Raw genomic sequence first — 14,891 nt, 5'->3', positions numbered from 1 at the left:
TCTTGGTGTATTCTTTTCGCTGATGATATCCTTCTTATCGATAAGACTAGAGAAAGTGTTCAAGAAAAACTTGAGTTAAGAAGGTCTACATTGGAGTCTAAAGGCCTTCGTTTGAGTAGAACTGAAATTGAATGCATAGAATATGATTTAGTAGTAGTAGCTCTAGTGACAGCGTTGTAACTATGGTGATTAAATCATTCAAAGGTGTGAACACTTTAGGTATCTCGGTTCTATTGTTCAAAGTGATCAAAGTGATGGTGATCAAAGTGATGGTGATATAGATGGGGATGTTGGTAGTAGAATTCAAGTTGGTTGAAGTGGAGGAATGCTTTGGGCCTATTGTGTGATAAAAAGTACAACTTAGACTGAAAGGAAAATTTTGTAAGATCATGGTGAGACCTGAAATGTTTATTGCGCAGAATGTTGGTCTTTAAAAGAGAAGCATAAGATAAAGTTAAGTTTTGCCGAGATGAGAATGCTTTGTTGGATGAGTGGCTTGACACTTAGACACAAATGCGAAATGAATATATTCGTGATAGGGCTGATGTAACTCCAGTGGCAGATAAAATTAGAGTCTTCTTCGATGGTTTGGTCACATTAAACATCGACCTTCTGATGATCCTGTTAGGAGAGTAGAGGTTTTAGATTCAACTTATTTTAAGAAAGACAAACGTAAACCTAGAAAGACTTGGACATGTTCTATATGAAATGATCTTAGTTTATTACATTTAAATGAATATATGACACTCAATAGGATGCAATGGAGAAGAAGGATTTATGTAGCTGACCCCACTTAGTGGGATAAAGGTTTGTTGTTGTTGTAGAGATCGACTGTGTTTTTTTTTTATTTTAGTAGTTAGTTGTTTGTGTGGAAGTTTACTTTTTTATGAGTTTGGGACATTGTTGTAGTTAAAAACTTGAAAACTGAAGCCTTCTTATTTGTTTTAATTTGGATGCACCTACATTACCTAGCCTAATATGAATTTGTTCAGTTTCTCGGTTTCTTTTTAGTCTCTATTATGACATTGGAAAATTGGAATAACTTATTAAATTTACTTAAAGCTCATGCATCGTACTGTATAACGAAAGTTAAAATTTTAATATTAAATTAATAAATAACACTAGAATTTCATTATATTCTGTTATTTTATACATTTATTATATGAATATTTTATAGTTTAATTGTATCAGTATTGTAATTAAATGGTTAAATATAGCATGATTTGTTTGGGAAGCCATGCTAACCATTATAAGACGATCACTCCTTGAAAGGATTAGTAGTGCTAGTGATACTGCTTTTATGGTGAATTCATGTCCAGGGCACCCATCAATTAACAATCAATATGAATTTTAATAAGATACCTCATTTTTGGCTAAAAATATTTATCATGTATGAATAATTTATATATTTTATTAACCAATTATGATAGGTAAAATTCGGTAGATAAATATTTAAAAAGTTAAATTTATTGCTACCTAAATTTATTTATTGTCTCTAAACTAATTTCTTTAACAAGAAATATCATGTTATTGATCTTTCTAAGATATTCTTAGCAGAACTATGTTTTTAATACGTGTTCTATATTAAGCATATGAGGTTCACTTAAATTGATTTATTTTATTAGAGTACCTTGCCTTCTTTGAATCACTTACGTTATTCCAACAACTTAAGCCATAGCTTTTATATAAACTAATATGTTTTTACTCATATAAAAGCAGATATGTATGTATCTTTAAATATTAAAAAAGAAAAAAATGATCCACAAAACATAAAGAAAGGTAAGGCAATCTTTATGTTGTAGATGAAATGTTGGGCTTCTATTAGGGATGTATGGCAACGTTTTTTATTTTCTCATTAGATTGTCTTTCATACAAACTACAAAGATTTGTATGTATCTCTTACATATTAAAAAAGAAAAAAACAATCCACGAAACATAAAAAAAGGTAAGGCAATCTTTATATTGTAGATGACATGTTGGGCTCCTATTAGGGATGTATGACAAAATTTTATATTTTGTCTCATTAGATTGTCCTTCAGAGAAACTATAAAGGGAATAGGATAATCTTAGTTGCTTTAAAAAGCTGAGGCTATCAAATGTACTTTTTTATTATAATATTATGTCTATGATTTTAAGTACATATTTCTTTATGTTTCTTGAAAGCAAAGTTTTTTGTTGGATTCTTATGGGAAGCAAAATTTATTTAGAAAATGATAATAGAGTATTAGTAAGGAGCATGGTATCAACAGAAAATGTTTTTTTTTTGTGTAATTGGAAAGTCATTTTTTTATTTGTTTTTAAAAACGGTGACGTTTTGTGAAGAACAATGATTTTTGGTTGGATTGAAAAAATTGTTTTATATATGAGTTAAATTTTATGTATTTCTCTTATCTTTATAGTTTAGCTTATGCTCTTTCAGAGTTCATCATTAAATCATTAGTGTGATATTGTGCATTTCAAATTCAATTACATTTGGTTTGATTTTATAATTTTCAATTCTTTTATAATGTTTCCTGAGTCAATTATATTTTCTGTTAGTTTTTTATGTTCTAGTTTTAATTTTTTTTTTGTTTATGTTAATGCGTTTTTAAGCAGGTCCCACAACCATTTGATCCTTCTACAAACTATTATACTTCTTTCTATCGCCCTGCGGCTGATGGTGATGGTCGTTTCTCTCCCTTTCTTTTATCAGGTGGTGCTCCTAAATTCAATGGAAATATCGCAATTTTACCTCCCCAGGCTAGCCAATCTACTCAAGAGGTCTACTTATCTTTTACACTAGTTTCTTATATATCACAACTTCCTTGAGAGTTCAATTGTGATGTGGTTCACCTGATCTATCCTTGTTTTGAGTTCTATTTGATTCAGTATCTCGTTTATGAGATTATTTTTTTGTTTGTTATATTTGATTTGTCCAGAATGATTTTTGGTATCTTTTAATGTTATCACTACCTAGCATTTTTATATGTGGGTGATTGTCAAGTAATTTCGGTAACTTGATTTTTTTGTTCTTTACAATTTAGGTTATCGAGACTGTGGTTGTCAAATTTGTGGTGCTTGGTTGCATTTTTGGGTCTTCAGTTCTTATGGAATGTTTTTTTAATTTTATTTTTAATTTTAAACAAAGGTGGAATGCTTGCTATTAGTCACCCATCTCACTTTTCTGATTTACTGGGTTAGACTTTGTTGGTTTATTCTTTTCATTTTGTTGTTTTGGAGTTAATATTTACATACTTTTCTTTGCAGATAGGTAATTCGATGATTTTATCTTCAACTGGACCAACTCCGATTGTTGCTCAAACAACTGGAGTACTGCAAAATTCTGTTGCTGTTAGCCAACAACCAGTTCCTGTCTTTAGGCAGCCTGCTGGTGTACATATATCTCATTACCCACCTAACTACAATCTATATAATCAGTATTTTTCTCCATTTTACATACCTCCTGCTGCTGCCATTCACCATTATTTAGGAAATGCTCCTATATTTACCCAGCAGCCTTCAACTGGAAACCTATATCCACTTCCGACTGCTACAGCTGGCACCACGCCTGTTAAATATCCCATTTCCCAGTACAAGGCTGCAACCAACTCTGTTCCTGCTGGGCAAGGGGCATATGGAATGACTTTGGCAGGTTACAATTCGTCTGTTAGCAGCGGGAATTCAACTAGCAGTGATGATCTATCTTCATCTCAGTTCAAAGAAAACTATGTGTACATTCCTGGGCAGCAGGTACCTTTACTTGTATATATTTGCCTGTCTTGCTAGTTTTTCTTAAATGCAGAGGAAAATCTCTACCTACACATGTTTTTTTTTTGTTTTTGGTTATTCTTGAAATTTTGAATGAGAAAATACGAGTGTAAAAATAGGAGATTTTCTGATTCATCAGTCGTTGATTCTAGAATCTATAATTAACCATTCAACAAAATAGAAAGTTTTTCACAGGTTGCTGGATCACTGCAAATGGAATTATGCTGCCTATTGTCTCTTTGATTGTCGTCGAGGGAAATTTGTTCGCTAAAATTTTTGGTTATTTAAATGGTTCTTCCCAAGTTGGATCGTATATGTTGATCATGCCAACTTTTTTGTTGATTAGATTATCAAAATTCATTAATGTTAAAGTCTTGGTTAGAATATCTATATTTGTCGCTTTGTTTGAACATAGGGTTAGTCCATTTTCATTTTTCTCTTAAGTCTATATCTTGGTTGCCATGTTTGCGATACTTATTGCAGTGCGGTTGTCACAATTTAAAGATTTTTCCAGGACTTTTGTAAAGAGGCCCTAGACCTCAAGAAACTATAGGACTACATTGGAATTTGTGGGAAAAAATGCAAAAAAAAAAGCAAATAATAGTAATAATAATAATAATAATTTAAAAATACTACCAGAATTTTCTAAATAATAATAATACTACTACTACTAATAATAATAAAAATAAAAAAAATAATAGTAATAGTAATAATAATAGTAATAATAGTAATAATAATAATGATAATACTAATACTAATAATAATAATAATAATAATAATAATAATAATAAACAATAAAAAATCTTGAAAATAAAATTATTGGAAAATCCAATAAAATTGCGAAAAAGGAGAAATTTTAGAAACTATTACCTAAGCATTATTGATCTGGTTTTGTGACAAAGTCCATATTTTCTACGTTGAAAAAATGCAATACAAATTTTTAAATTTCCAAAAATAAAAAAGAGTAATACCTAGAAAATATATAAACACTTAGATTTAAATCCCAGTTCCTTCAAAATATAGTGTTGACATGATACTTGCTTTGAATTTAAATGCATATATCATAGATGTTCTACTAGAGACTGTATAAGTTTTATCTTTAAGAATCAATGATTTATTATTCATTATATAGTGCTCCAAAGTAAGTTTTCCATTTAATCTCCAGCTTCAATTTTGAGATTTTTTTTTACATGCTTATGTTGTTATCTTATATGATAAACCGAAGACAATCAAACAAATCAGATCTTGGTATTTCTAGATCTTCTATCGCTATTGATTAATAAATGTCTCTTTTACAATTCATTAAACATACATTTCATGCGTTCATGTTCTTTTTTTTTTTATTTTTTTTGCTCTTTTGATCCTAAGCCAGTAATGTTGTAAAACATTTGCCTAAAGTTCAGACTTTGACCGTCAGTACTGATCTTACTTGTTAGACCAGTACCATACAATTATCATATGGTAAATTGTTTATGACAAATACCAAGTCACTCCCACAGCTAATAATGCTTGTAGTTCTTTATCATTAAAAAAAATATGGTATGTTTTGTGCAGCTTTTTAAAAAGTCGTTGTGTAGCAACTGTCCTAGGAAGCTGCTGCGCAACAATTGCTGTGGGGGTGCTGTCTGCTCGTTTATTTTGCACAGTTGTACAACAGTTGTTTATAATAAAAAGATTTTTTGTCCCTGTTCTGTTGTGCTTTTCATAACAGAATCCGTTCAGGTTGATTACTCATACATGAAAACAAAAAGTACATTTGAAATCTCCAATAACTCATAAACTCAAATATTACACAACTAGAACTCACATCTCACTTAATAGTATGAAAACAAAAATTACATTTGATATCCTAAAAAAACTCTTAACACTTAGAACTGACATTCTACTTAATAGTATGAAAAGAAAAATTACATTTGAAATCCCAAAAAACTCATAAGCTCAAATATTATACCAAGCTGACATCTCATTTAATAGTGAGTACACAATATTCAAAATAAAAAATAAAATTATTAAATCAACAATTAATATTATCATAATATTGAGTTAGAAATGCAGGCGATCAATTTTATTAGATAATTTCTTCTCCAACAAAATTCTCCATGTTTGTTCACTATCTGGGGCGGAATCGTCTAACTGATCCGCTCACCTGAAGAAGTCAGAGTTCTCTGTTGATCTATTCCTTAGACACCTATAAAATTTACTCCCATAGCTATCCTCCTTTTGTGAAGTATATAGAGAACACTGCAATCCATAATTGTAGTACGAGACTAGAGAGACTAAAAGTGTTCGAGCTCATATTTTTGAAGGTTTCAAGCCACAAATCACAGACAGTTTGACGAAACATTAACTAATAAGAATAATAAAATACATAATTAAATTTTTGTAAAGCTCTGAGGTCTCAGAGCAAAGTATAAACCGATAAATAATGTCACTATAAGAAGATAAAATATTTTAAATAAAAGTGATCTTGATTGCCTTTAAATAATGCAATGTCGAGCTTGTATGTGTTACAAAAACATATCACCACAAGGCCATCCAGAAGAACTCCAATAGTCTTATGATTGAAAAAGAAAGGGATCTTGATTGCCTTCATAGAGATTTCACACATGTCAAAATCCATAGCTCTTAAGGTCATATATGCTATCATAGACTTCAAAACCCAAAAGAAAAAAAAATCATGCAAGAAAAAAAAATTAAACCCATGGTTGGCTAGGAGGCCATCCATGTGGGAAAAAGTACACGCAGAAAGAATGGAAAAATGATTTGCAACAAATTGAGATTCCACATTAACATCATTGCATAAAACATCATTACAATAATTATTAAGCATTTTCTCAACACATTATTCATAAATAAAGAAAAGCAACACAACATCATTTCACGCATTAACTATTGCATTTATAATTTGCTCTCAACTTCTTCATCTTCTCAGTACCTTATCCTGTGTGCAATTCAGGTAAATCACATTCTACTTGTGTTATTGACTGCCCTAGGCAATATTCATATGCTTCAGTAAGGACGATGATCAATCTTCATCCGCACCATTGAAATCAATATCACTACGTGAAATATGACGAGAATATAAATGTAATTGTGGAGAATCATTGTAGCAACCACAATCTTCATTTGTTTGTTGAAAAATATATATATCTCGGAGAATAACTCATTTTTCTTTTCATACCACAAATGTCGTCTCAATAACACGTATAAATCAGTGTCTTTTGTTAAACATTTTCTTCTACCCGAGCTATACGTTGGCCCTTTCAAAATTAGGTATGTGATATTTTATATCAAGAAAGCATTTGAGATACCTTCTTTGCAACAGATATTCAACATCAATCAAATAATATTTTTTTTATAATAAGTATAACAGTTAGTATTGTGCTGAAATAATTAATTCATTTATTCATATTCTAGCAAACCTGTAGGTGACATTGGAAAGTTGGATTTATGAGTTCGCATAGTAAGTTTGAATACGAGACTGTCGTGTGCGCTGTCTTTCTATCTAGACACTATAAAAGTAAAACACATATTGAAAGCACATATAACCATAATTTTTTGTGTTGATGAACGTGTGCATCCAAACTAATATCATACATCCAATTTGTAATCTTTTTATTGTTGGACATGTGTGCATCCACATGTATTTCATCAATTGCTTCAACACAGTCCCAAGTCATTTATGTAAGATATTAAAGTTATTGTACTTAAGTAAATTTTAGAAAAGATGAACACGAAAATCTACCTTAATATATGGTATGCAGCATTGACCTTGTGAAAGCTTTCTATCGGTGTTTTGGAATGTGGGGTTTTCAGGCCTAATAATTTTTTAAAATTAGTTGATTAGAACATTCAAGCCAACTGAAAAATATATAGTAATTATTTATGATGAGTGTTGGAATCGCTCCATGACTCCTCTGATAGACTAATTTTGTGATAAAATATAAAGGGTATAGCTATCCCCTCTCTTGAAGTCATTATAAAGGAGAGATGAAGTTTATGATTTTTTTATAAAGGAGCGATGAAGTCTATGATTTTTGTGAAGTTCTTTCAATACATTAGTAAATATGACATGTGTCGTACGAAGCATGTTAAATCTTGTTCGATGACCCATAAGGACTTCCCCAATCCATTTGTCGCCCAATCCATTTATCGCCAATGTATGTGAATCTCATGTAAGGAGTGTAAGCAATATATGAGTTGCAATACTCATATATTAAGCATAATATGGTTATGATTTTTTTTTTTATGCTTTTCTCTATAAATGTTATTCATTGTTGATTTAACTAACTCATATAAATAACACTTATGAATTAGCCATTAATACATTAAACAAAAAGCATGACAATGAAAAGTCCATAAATATTGAAAGATGGTAGAACTCGTACATGAAAAATAATGTGTTACACCCATATCAATCAAATATAAAAATTTCAAAAATAACATAAGAGCCGTACATTCTGATTCTCATAAAAGATGTAAATAATTAACCCTACGATCATGTGTCATTGATTTAATAAAACTCTTTCCTAGTCGGATCTTCTTTCAAATTTATTGAAAAAAAGTAAAACGACATGTCTTCATAAATTTCTGGAATTACTTCCAGTAAATTCATAATTTATTAAATAGAAGCTGCATGTGATTTATTAGGTTCATTGGTGCATGAAACAACTAATTGTGAAAATCTACCTTATGAAAATTGCACAAATTTTTTTTTTTAGTTTTCTCAGCTCTAGAATATTTATACCCTTCTTTTAAGTAGAAGTTTGTTCAACATCTACATGTTTAGCTTTGCTAGTGTGCATTCTCTTGCTTGGTGCCCATACGTGATCACCTGTGGTTATGACTCCACCAAACATTAGGTTCAACAGCTCAAGGCCAATGCCACTAACCTTGAACTTCTTGGCAGTTGACAAGTTCTACAAATTAATTGATGGATGATGTATTGATGTAATTGGATTGACATGAATAAAATGGAAAGCACTGAATGTTTAATAAATTTTTACCTCCAATCTCTCAACCCACCATTCTTTCGAAGATTACTTGCAAGTTGATTAGTAGGAAATGAACATGCGAAGACATGGCTAAATCTACAAGGGTTTAGATGTTCCAATAGAACTTTTTGCAGTATGAAGGAACTACTTGAAGGAACCACAAACCACTAAGTATAACCCTAGAATTCATTTCAAAGCAAGTTCATAGATAGAGGCCACAAATCACAAAGTGCAACCCCACAAGTTTATAGATTTAGGCCGCAAACCACAAAGAGCAACGCCACCAAACTAGATTCAAATTAGGTTCCTCTATTCATCATAAACATCTCGGTTGGGCCTAATTTATGTGCTTGATGTTATTACTCACCATCAATGAGCATATACAGAACAACCCAACCGAAACAGAGAGCAACTCAAATTACAAAGAGCAACCCAATTGAGACAGAGAGCAAACAATAACGAACAACCCAATCGAGATAGAGAGCAAACCACAATGAGCAACTCCACCAACATAGAGAAAACAAACTACTAAGCCGTAAAAAAAATTTCTCCGAACAACTGTGGAAAAATGAAGGCAATCACAAAATAAACAAACTTTATACTTCCAATATAGCAACTTAACCAAACAACTTCATAGAAAAACGAATCGAAAGGAATTTAGTGTATACACAAACCACAAACTGTTAAGAACGAAGCCATTGAGACACCACTAACCAAAGAGAAAAGCCTTTAAAGTTAAAGGATAGAGGTACTAGATGACGAAGGAAAGTAATGGAAGAAAACACTAGGAGTTGCTTGCACATGTATCAGAGGATGAAGTTTCATTGAATCAAGTCCCAGGCAGCGAACCGTTAGAACAAATAGATACGAGTTGCGAGGCAGGGCAGGGCAGTAATATCGAAGGAATGAAAATGCGGAATGCGGTTGCGGGCTGGCGTCTGATAATGAAGGGTGTGTTTAAATAAATACACCCACACCGTGGAAAACAAACACTCTGAAGTGCGTTTTTGTGCTGCACCATAGCAAAAGAATTGCCCCAAAAGCTCCCTTAATTGCTTGAGTTATTTTTTCTTTTTAGTTTCATTGAATCAAGTCATATGGTACTCGTTCTTCTTTTTGACTTTTTTTGGAACTTATTTATAATAAAATTTTTATGGCTTTTTTGTCGCCCTTTATGCATTTCAAGACTTAGCATAAAAATTGCTAATCATATACCTTGGAACTATATCTTTTTGATTCCTTATATCTGGATGATTTTTGTTTGTACTATTGCTTCTATAAAATTTCATTGGATGACTTACAAGCTTTATTAATCTATAATTATCACAATGCTGAAAGCATTTTGGTTCTTAAAGCTGGAATTTAATACTTATATCATTTGGCATCCTCTTTGTATTTCCAGTTACATTTAAGTGATGTAATAATAATTTTACAATATCACTCCTAACTTTTCAAATCACAGTTGATATCTCATATGGACTTGAAATTTGAACTTTTTGCATTTTCTCTGGAAGTTTTTGGTATATTTTAAATTATATCTTTTAATCATATTCATTCTGCTATTCAACAGAAATTTCTTTTATAGCCCACCATTTGAATATTGTCTCAACATTTTACGTCAGGTTTTCATGATTTAATCTTTAGGTGTTGTTTTACTGTTAATGAGCTTTAGTTATTTTATGGTATATGTTAATAAATTATTTTCTAATCATATCTACTCTACTGTACTGCTCGAGTTGTAGCATTTTCTTTATTTAAAAGATTTACTGTAGCTTTCTTAGATTTTTTTTGTTTGTGTTTTAGGTAGTTTAATTTTGCCATTCTTAAAATTATTTTTATTTTCATGAATTAACTTTTATCCTTCCTCACTACTCTAAGAATGCTTTTTTTTATTTAAATTTATTTTGCCATTCTTAAGATTATTTTTATTTTCATGAATAATCTTTTCTCCCTCACAACTCCAAGAACGCATTTAAAAAAAAAAAAGTTTCTAAACTATGTTTTAACCTCTGTTCTGTGACAATCTGTGTGTTGCAGTTTGTCATTTGATTCCACATTTAGTTTGATTCAGTTGTGAAGTTTCAATTTGCACCTTTTCAAACTTAAGCTGAAATATTAGCAAATTAGTCACCTTTCATGTCCAATAATATTTATTTATTTTATATTCATCCCAAACTTGTGCTTCATATTTATGGTGGAGCTTTTGAAGCATCATGGATATTTTTCAAATTGAATTTGCCTCTTTTTATTATAAGTCGAGCTCCACTTTTGAGAGTGATTCTGATTCTCTCTCTCTCTCTCTCTCTCTCTCTCTATATATATATATATATATATATATATATAATCAGAAGTATATTGCTTATGTCGTAAGATATATCCAATTAAATCACAATCTCTGGTCATTCTTTTGCTATAAATTTATTTGTCCAATGTATATCTTCCCATCATTTTTTTTTAACTTCGAATCCAACTTAAAACAGAAAACTATTAACTACATTTATGAATAATTCTCCTTATTGCTCTATTCTCATTAATTTGATTATCCAACTCTTTTTTACTATTATCCTTGCTCCTTTCCAATCACAAGTCTAACATATAATTACTTGTAATCATCCTTTGTCTTTTGATTTTGTTTGTCCATGATTATAAACATGTGTTTTTTATAATCGATTTGTCTGCTCCCACTCTAGCTTTATTTAAATTCCACCTGAATTCTTTTGGAAAATCGTAGTCTTCATTTAGACTTGGTCAACTATTTCATGTATAATAAATACCATAAAAATACAATTTCTACGTATTCTGTGCAGGAAAAATAATTGAACTTTGATTGTTAATGGAAAGTTCATACTGCAGCGAAACCGATAGAAGTAGAATGTTAGATTTGGTAGTGAAACAAATAGGAGTGCAATCCATGCTAGGTTCGTCCAGGTTTATGCCACATAGTTACATCCATCTGTTCTAAAATGAGAATTTGTTCAGCTAACCTTTTAATATTTGTTAAATGAGTGACTACAACAAAATGCATTGGTCTTTTAAACGACTATTTCTCTAAGACTTTGTTCTGTTCAATTAAGAAATTATTTCTTGTACAATTCTCAATGAGGCTTTAACATGCAGAGTGAAGGTTCAGCTGTCTGGATTTCCCCTCCTGGCAGAGACATTTCCACGCTTCAGCCCAGTTCTTTCTACAACATCCCTTCCCATGGTCAGCCTGTTGCTTTTGCTCCCACCCAAGCTGGACATGCAGCTGCAGCAGCATCATTCACTGGTCTTTACCACCCAACCCAATCTCTTTCTGCCGGATCCGTACATCCTTTGTTACAGCAGTCTCAGGCCATTAGCGGAGCTTCTGAAATTGCCATTCCCACAGGTGTCTATCAGCAGCCTCAACGTCCTTCACAGATTAATTGGGTTAACAATTTTTGATAGGAATAAATCATTTCAAGAGGTAGCGCGCCACTGTTTGGAGAAGAATTTGATCAGAAATCATGGATGCTTGCTACCCTTGAACCAATTTGTCGAAGAAGAATGTATATACAGAGATATAGAAGGATGGGCAGACACATTTTAGTCTCGTCGAAGAAAGATTAAGTTTCACCTGGTCCCAATGATTTGATAATTTACATAACTTTATTTTGTGATCATAGGCAGATCCTTTGCTTTTGGCAGTTTCTCCCTTCTAGCTATGAATCGCTTTCCTTTTAGGTGACTAGAAGTGTTCTTTTATATTTTTTCTTTATTCACTACTTTTTAATCATAGTTCTGAGTTTGTAAAGACTATTTACCCACGGCGTGATATTCAGTTGGTTTTCCTTTTTTTGGGTGCCTGTAAAGTAAATTTTGATATGAGCATATATTTTATTTTGCATAATCGAATGCAGCGGCATAAGCACATTTCACCATTACTTTTATAACTGTAATGTCTTTATTATTGCCTTATAATGGGTGCCTTTATGAAGGTTAGAAAATTCAGCAGTGCAGTAACACTTTGTGACGATATATATGCTTTATTACTGCCGTCTCCTGCTTCTTTTTTTCCTTCCAGCTAGCAAAAAGGCAAGTGCCAGGGGAAGATAAGAGGCAATCGAATAGTACGATGGTAACATATAATTAAAATGCATAAAGGGTATGCAAAAGTTATTGAAAAAAAAAAGTTAAGAATCTAACTCGTGATGAAGTCAGTTGGATTTTTTTACTGTTTCTGCCTTTAAATTCTCTCATGTTTTGATTTCAAATGAAAGTATATTTGGGATTTTTTAGTGATGCTTTTTTTACTGCATTAAAACTTAAAAGCAGTGAGATCAATTTATGACAATTTTTACTCTTTTTTTTTTTTCTAAAAATAAATATCAGCTGGGCGAAGACCCATCTTATGTGATTGTTGCTGCTGGTGGCTATAATTGTTTTACATAACATCTAATAAAAATAAAATTGATCAACATTTTTTTCTTGGGGGTATTGAGGGTCTTACCCAATAATTTATTTGAATATAAAAAAATGATTATAAAAGGAGGAGCTACAGATGTCACAAGAATAAAGATCTATAGACTATAGAACCAACAAAAATAAGGTAAGATCACACAAAAATAAAAAGGAAAAGACTAGAAAAAACTGAAAAGAACAAGAATTTAAAGAAAATACAATGTTTTCAATGACATGGTACCATTTAGGGCTAACAGGAAGATCAGGAAATGAGATCATCTTCATCCGCAAGCGTCGAGATCACATAGGTAAAATTTGATCAGGTAATCAAACAAGCAGCAAAATGCAAGAACCATCAGAGAGGTGTAGCAGTAAAGAATAGGATGAAGCCTTTGTTCAAAGAGGGTAGAAGATAGGCCAGGTCCATCGGTTAGCCAGTTGAACCTATTGTAGGAGTTGTACGCCATCATTGCTCCTCCAAAACTACGCAAAAATCCAGTGAGAATTCAGGAATTCCATCCACGATGCAGAGCATCTGGTTGAATCCCCAGAATATAGACAATTCGCACAGAAAAGCAGTGAATATGACAACATAAAGAGATCTAGTCAAGTAAAAGAAGCCCAATTGCATATATAAGCAATCAAAGAATGTCAGAGAAACCAAATTAATAAGTTTAAAGAAGATCCAGAATTTATATATTATTAGAAATATCAAATTTGAATATCCATTTTCTGCTTCTCTCTCGCAGTAAGCTTGATTTCATTTAGGTTGACCTCATTAGGAATTTGGGTGATGGTTTGGGTGCAGTCACTTGGTGTATGATTTAGAAAGAGAATTCTAGTAATTATATTATTCGGGTAGTATATTATTTTTCAAATGACACATCGATCATTTAGATAAAAATATTTTGAGATCTATAATATATACAAAATAAAACCCCACCAGTTTTGTTATCCTGTTTTAAGTTGATGGGAAATATTAGTTGAGTTATGTGATATCAAACCTTAATTTTTATTGTATTTACTTTTCATCTCAATGAATGAGATCTAGAGTTCAAATTAAAAGTGAGTTGAGGAGCGGAACTGTAATAACTAATAATTAAAGAAATAAATAATTGATTATTATTCAAAATTTCGTCAATGCAGTCGTTTCGGGTGAGAATGAAATGCCTCAATAGTTTCATTTTAAAGAGGTGTCTCATTCAAAGTGATCAAATGGAGAGAATGAGATGGGAGGCAAAGAAGAAGGAGAAGAAGAAGAAGAGACAACAGCAGGAGAAGAAGCAGTGATAGAAGGAATAAGATGCTTGTCGAACGAATCTGCATGCAAGGAAATCTGGTGCCCTAGCCGAGGATAGTGGAGGAAGATCATAGTCGAATGAAAGATAGTCGAATGAAAGATTGAATTGAGCAATCCTTACATTCAATATGTCTAGATGGCCACATGAGCAAGTTGAAGCGTGAAGGAGGAAGAAAAGGACGGAAGACTTTCTCAGGCAAACATTTTGTGGTCTAGAGCAGAAACAAGCGTTCCCATGCATGATGAAAAGCAAAGACGAAGACGAGGAGGATAATTTAGGGCAGAGATGAGTGCGGTGGCATCAGACTGCGTGTTGTCGAAGCTGAAGGCATTGAAGCACCGGAGAAGAGGAAGGGAGCGGCTCTATGTGCGTTAACCGAACCAAACTGGATAATTATAAGGTAAGCGTTTTAAGAATATTAATTTAT

General features: G+C 31.9%; 1 protein-coding gene across 3 annotated transcripts in view; it reads left to right on the top strand.

Moving 5' to 3' along the window:
• Positions 1-12,643, top strand: part of LOC110037263 (GBF-interacting protein 1-like) — a 41,332-nt gene extending 28,689 nt beyond the window's left edge. For 2 of the 3 annotated variants that reach the window (XM_020741863.1, XM_020741861.1), the window contains exons 8-10: positions 2,593-2,760; positions 3,247-3,729; positions 11,859-12,643. In XM_020741863.1, the coding sequence (XP_020597522.1) occupies positions 2,593-2,760; positions 3,247-3,729; positions 11,859-12,167 (960 nt within the window). In that variant the 3' untranslated portion in view covers positions 12,168-12,643. The remainder of the gene's footprint in view (positions 1-2,592; positions 2,761-3,246; positions 3,730-11,858) is intronic. The other variant, XM_020741862.1, reaches the window with a different exon arrangement.
• Positions 12,644-14,891: the final 2,248 nt, after the last annotated feature.

Source organism: Phalaenopsis equestris, unplaced genomic scaffold (assembly GCF_001263595.1).
Source record: "Phalaenopsis equestris unplaced genomic scaffold, ASM126359v1 Scaffold217653, whole genome shotgun sequence".
In the NCBI taxonomy this organism is placed as follows: Eukaryota; Viridiplantae; Streptophyta; class Magnoliopsida; order Asparagales; family Orchidaceae; genus Phalaenopsis; species Phalaenopsis equestris.
This window is presented reverse-complemented; position numbering and strand designations above follow the sequence as displayed.